Source organism: Hyposmocoma kahamanoa, unplaced genomic scaffold, assembly GCF_003589595.1.
Source record: "Hyposmocoma kahamanoa isolate Upper Pololo Valley unplaced genomic scaffold, ASM358959v1 78, whole genome shotgun sequence".
NCBI lineage: Eukaryota > Metazoa > Arthropoda > Insecta > Lepidoptera > Cosmopterigidae > Hyposmocoma > Hyposmocoma kahamanoa.
The window spans coordinates 15,718,874-15,724,873 of NW_020653945.1; the positions used below are offsets into that span (position 1 = coordinate 15,718,874).

Genomic DNA, 6,000 nt, shown 5'->3' on the forward strand with positions numbered 1-6,000 from the left:
TAGCTCATGCAATCATACTGAATAAGACATATTGTTAGATAGAAAATGAAACATTATTTCGTACTAACTCGCGTATATTTGTTTTTACAAACATTCAAGTGCGCATTATTTTAGTGTGCATGCTTTATCGTCGACGTCGTCAAGTAAGATTCTTATTCTTTTTTTATTGATAATAACGCATACACTCATCAGGGGGGCCATGGGCTACATGGGTACTAGGGAAACCCTGTGTCGCGGGTGCCATGGACACACACATAGACAATCATAAATTACACCCAAACTCACGTGAGAAATAAATTTAGGCCCTACAAATATTTCTTCCGACCCGGGAATCGAACCTGGGACCTCTGCGTGGCAGTCCGGCATGGTAACCGTTCGACCATGGAGGCAGTTTACTTACGTAATACTTGGTGGTTTTAACAACTCTATGTCGCTCCTTGTAGCTATGTCTATACATGTATCTATACTAATGTGTTGATTTGCAATCTCGCCATATTTACAGAGGTCATTCAGCCACAGAGGCAGTTTGATGATGAAGATGGTGGTCAAATGCGCGCTTAATATTTGACAAAGGATGATATGTTTAAAACTAAACCTGTGCTATTTTTCAGGAAGGAGATTAACAAAATCCGATCAACATCATACATACGCGGCGTGTTAACGTCGTACATAATGTTCACTACACGTATCTGCCTGTTCGCATCGATACTGGCGTACGTCCTTGTTCACAACGTGATCACGGCCAAGCAAGTGTTCGTCGTCACCAGTTTCTACAACATTCTCAGACAGACTATGACGGTTTTCTTTCCACAAGGTGAGAGGCTTGCTTAAGAACTACTATAAGATATATTTATTCCATTATAACTTAATCTATAAGATTAAAACAAATGGAAAGGAAGCTATGACAATATTAAAATAAACAATAAAAAAGGAACCTCAATTTATTATACAATCTTAAGCTACACAATAAAATCTTAGAACCTAAAAGTGTAATTGCGTTGCCTAAACTAAGTAAAAGAGTATCTGTATTACTGCCACTATGCTATTGATAAACCGTAAATATATATTTTAATTCTAACTTATTTTACACTAAAGTTACTAGATAATGTAACCAGACTAATTGACTGTTGAAAAATTGAATACACTGGTTAACAAATATAACACAATAGCTTTATCACAGTTCCATAAAGAATGAATCATGCAAGTGCAGTATCCCACGCCGTTGGTTGGGTGGGTAGAGGAAGCGGTATATCTTCTTACCCCGCTTTTATTAATGACAATATGATATACGATGGTGTATAGTAGGGCTAGCACGACATAGCGTGACTTGCGCGGAGAGCGATAAAGCACAGAATTCAACAATAATAATAGCAGAGCTCCTTGTGAAAGAGTTCATCCAGGGAAGTACTGCTACCTAACCTATTTCTGCCGCCAAGCAGTAATGTGAGCATTACTGTGTTCCGGTTTTGAAGGGTCAGGGTGCTGGTGAAATTACAGGCACATGGGACTTTTCAACTTATGTCTCACGATGACGGACGCAGAGGCAGTGCGCCTCAGATCTTTGCGATTTAAAGTTCTGAGTGGCACTGCAACTGTGTGAATGGACATGCGTGTCGTCATCCAACAGGTGCACAGCTTGTTCATCCAATCACTTAGTATCATGAAAAAAATAACAGCTCTCGCGCGAAACGCGTTCTGTCGTGTTAGCCCTATAGGAAAATCTATCATAGGTTTGTGCGACACCGTTTTATGTATGTTCACTTACAAACGATGCATGTTATATAAATAATGTAACTACCCACCATACTAACTACCAGTCACATATTTACTTACAATCAACAGCTCGCATTTTTATTAGGATTAGGATGTTAAGATTTAAATTCCATTCCATCCCACTTTTTATAAGAACAGTGCAAACTTTATGACTCAGTGTGCTGTTGATTGTACTTTGTACACAACATTCATCAAAATATAGTGGGTGTAAAAACTTATGGTTTTCTTACTAACATTAATACGAAGAATATTTCGTCAAACCATATACACCTCATAAATAAAGTAAAAATGCGACAGCTATTTTATACAATAAACACCCTGCCGATCAGTAATCAATAACCAACTTCACTGTGAAGTATTTGTTGCCATGCAAAGAAGTTTCGCGCCTGTAAAATTCCTAAAAAATTATGACTCGTGTATAAGAATGAGCTAATTTATTTTTCGGATCTATAGCGCGTATTTTATTTTTGCAAACAAACCGTCATTTACAGGTCCTATGGTCCCAGAACTCGATACTTATGACTTTTGCCTTGTCACTCCGAAATGGGTATTGTTTAACGAAATTTTTGAAAAGCATTTATTTGCATTCTATAAAGTACGTTAAAGGAGTAAGTGAGGAATATAGTACTGCAATGGTTTTTAATATGTAAACTTCTTCCTATTCAGGTATCGCTCTAGTAGCGGAAGCCACGATATCGTTAAAACGTATACAAAACTTTATGCTCTACGAAGACACGTCGAAACCAGTGCCGGGTTTAGCGGAAATACAAACAGCCGCCAAAGAACAAGGCGTGGAAATAGAAGTAGAAAGGGAAATAGAGAAAGATATTAGTAAAGAGTTAGTAGTAGCCACCGACGGGGAGCCAAAGGATGTGCCGGAGTTGCAAGAATCTAAAAAGGAAAACGGGAAAAGAAATGGTAAGATAATAATAGCGCATACACTTATAGCCCCGCACTAAGGACACCCTGTGTCGCCAGTGCCATGGGCACAAACATAGACAACCACAAGTTACACCCAAACTCACGAGGGAAATAAATGTAGACCATACAAATATTTCCCCCGGCCCGGGATTCGAACCCGGGACTTCTGCGTGGCAGACCAGCATAGTAAACGTTTGACCACAGAGGCAGTAGATATTTATTAGGATAACTGACGTCCACCGTCGATTGTACTTAAGGTGTTAGGTCTTTTTTCTTCTTTAATGATTTAGGAACTTTTATACGATTGTAAAAAAAATGTACTAAATATAATTACATTTTTCTGGCTCAAAGCAAGTTTCCCTTCAGTTTTGTATGATACACATATTTTTGTAAACCATAGGGTCATACAGAATATTAGATATTTTCATTATAATATATATTGCGCGTGTAGGTGATCATAGGAATATCTGGATCTGATTCACTTCACATATTTTGTACATTTTGATGTACACATTGCCTTAGGATGTTAAAGTATAACTTACGGTAATTCAATGCTTATGATGCTATTGGAATGTAAGCATAAAAAATCATAGTCATGTTTGAAAATTATTAGTCAACCTACATAAGATAAAGCCAACAAAGGACAATTCTAATTAAATAATTTATAAGCACCTGCGGCACTTTTGTAGTCTCTCATCAGTGCTGCCCTCTGTTGCTCGTATCGAGTACCACTACACTACAAAATAAAAATAGATATAGAGTAATAGTAACCAACAAGCACACACAATTATAGGATTAAAGGCTTTTATCAACGTTTTTCGAAATGCAAGTTCACTGATATTCCAACGAAAAGTTACAGAATTGACAGCGGCTCCTCTAGAATCAGGAGAATCTGATGATGAGGAACTAGCAGCGCGTGTTGAAGAAGACGCTCGAGGGGTACGACTGAAGCACGCCACGGCCAAGTGGGTGCCTGCTCACCCGGAGAACACGCTCAGCGATCTCTCGCTTACGATTAAACCTGGGAAGTGAGTATAAATTGCATGAAGAAGAATGGGCTTTTAAGCTAGCTTTAAAAATGATATTTTTATTCTAAACGTGATTTAAAGAATTTACTCTTTCATGCTAATGCAAATTCAATTATTTAAACTCTCACATAGCTAATATAACTAACATATAACGAACAGCGCATGTATATATATTTATATTTATATATATATATATATATACATGCGCTATATATATATAATATATATATATATGTATATATATATACATACACAAAATTGTTCAATACCGCATTTCTTCCATGACATGACGCATTTATTTTTGACCAGGTTAATAGCAGTAATCGGACCAGTGGGCGCGGGCAAATCGTCGTTACTACACGTGTTGTTACGGGAGTTGCCTTTGCAGTCGGGAAGCGTTCATGTCGGCGGTGATGTTTCCTATGCCAGTCAGGAACCTTGGCTCTTTGCTGGTAATTCACATTACTGTCTATTTACTACGAAGCTATTGCTTTTAGGAATATAATAGACCAATATTTTATGTTGAGTTTTTTTTTGAGAAGAATCAACTACTACGTAACTGCCTCGGCGGCCGACCGGTTACCATGCCGGACTGCCACGCAGAGGTCCCAGGTTCCACATCCGGGTCGGAAGAAATATTTGTAAAACATGTATACGCGATTTAGATCCAAAAACAAACAATCTAGTGAAGTAATTTCACAAAAAATAATTGAATATCAATTCAATAAAAATTTAAAATACAGCGAATAGCGACATCTCTCGCCAGGACTGGTAACTGTAAAGGTACTAACTGGGTGATAAATCTTTCATAGATTTCTCATAGATGGCGCTACGACTAAAAAGTCATTGAAAAAACCAAATACAAAGACACGACGCAAGCACATACAAAAATTCGTGAGGTCCGCTGGTTCGTTCCGTGGCTTAGTTGGTATAGCCTCTGACACGGTAAGCTAGAAGACATCGGTTCGAATCCGGCCGGATCGAAGGAATTTTTTCTGAGTGTTCGATCTTTATATTAATAATTGTAACAACTTACCTTCATATTATAAAAAACAAACTTACATTAGAACTATTATGTTTGGGCTCTTGTGTCAAGAGTCTTGACGTTGGTCTCGACGAGTTTTCTGCCTATTTTTGTGTGTCAAGGGTTTTTGAAAAATCAATGTATCTGGCACGGTTTGTTGGAAGAAGGTTCGAGTCCAATCGGATTGCAGGATATTTTTTTTTTGTAATTGTTCGATCTTTGTATTAATAATTTAATTTAAGTGTTATTATTGTATTTTACTTGCTGTTAATATTTTAGATTGTAACACGACTGTTTTGTTGTCGGCAGGCAGCGTCAGACAGAACATCCTCTTCGGACAGACGATGGACCGTCCGCGCTACAACGCGGTAGTGCGCCGCTGTGCTCTCGACCGCGACTTTTCCCTGTTCCCGCACGGCGACAAGACTATCGTCGGGGAACGTGGCGTTAGTCTCAGTGGAGGTTAGTTATTATGAATATTATATCGCGCCTCCTTAGACAAAGGCTAACAACAGGCCGTAACTTAATAGAGAGCACGTAATTGCCTATATGACATTTAGGTAGCTAACGATTGATTGCATGTTTGCAGTTAATACATGAAATCGTAATTAACTTCATGCAGCCGAAACCACGACTGCATGAAGTTGATACAGACTTCACGCATTAACTGCATGTAGTCGATCTTGACTGGATGAAGTCGGTTTCAATTACATGCAGTTAATGCGTGATGTCGTTATTCGCGAACTTGACTGCATGAAGTGAAGATAACGACTTCACGCATTAACTGCATGCAATTGAAACAGACTTCATTCAACCGAGATCGACTGCAAACATGCAATCAATCTGTTAGCAGCCTTAACTACGACGACCTCGGTGGCCCAGCGGTTTAAACTGTGGGAGCTGGATGAGGAGGTCCCGAGTTCGATTCCACAGAGTGAATTCCGTTGCTGGTGCTCATGAAGTCAACATGTGGGTATATGCTGCGCTGCTTATTGTAAATGCAGCATTTGCAAAATAGCGATTCGGAGAAAAACGCTAGAAACATATTTTTAGATGTCTACAGCAACATGTTTATGTTATAGCACATTACTGCAGAGGCCGGGAAGTAAATCCCCATTCCGGCCGAGGCGTGTATTTTTCTCAAACAATGCGAGGAAATAAATAATAAAAGACTAAAGAGAGGAAGATGTGTTTATATATGTGTGTGTGTGTGTGTGTGTGTGTGTGTGTGTGTGTGTGTGTGTGTGTGTGTGT

At 38.7% G+C, this 6,000-nt stretch overlaps 1 protein-coding gene across 1 annotated transcript in view; it reads left to right on the top strand.

Annotated features, from left to right (window-relative positions):
* LOC113233381 (probable multidrug resistance-associated protein lethal(2)03659) overlaps positions 1-6,000 on the top strand; it is a 55,531-nt gene that overhangs the window by 23,131 nt on the left and 26,400 nt on the right. Inside the window, exons 9-13 of the mRNA XM_026468503.1 lie at positions 612-814; positions 2,440-2,691; positions 3,548-3,722; positions 4,032-4,174; positions 5,056-5,208. Of these exons, the coding sequence (XP_026324288.1) occupies positions 612-814; positions 2,440-2,691; positions 3,548-3,722; positions 4,032-4,174; positions 5,056-5,208 (926 nt within the window). The remainder of the gene's footprint in view (positions 1-611; positions 815-2,439; positions 2,692-3,547; positions 3,723-4,031; positions 4,175-5,055; positions 5,209-6,000) is intronic.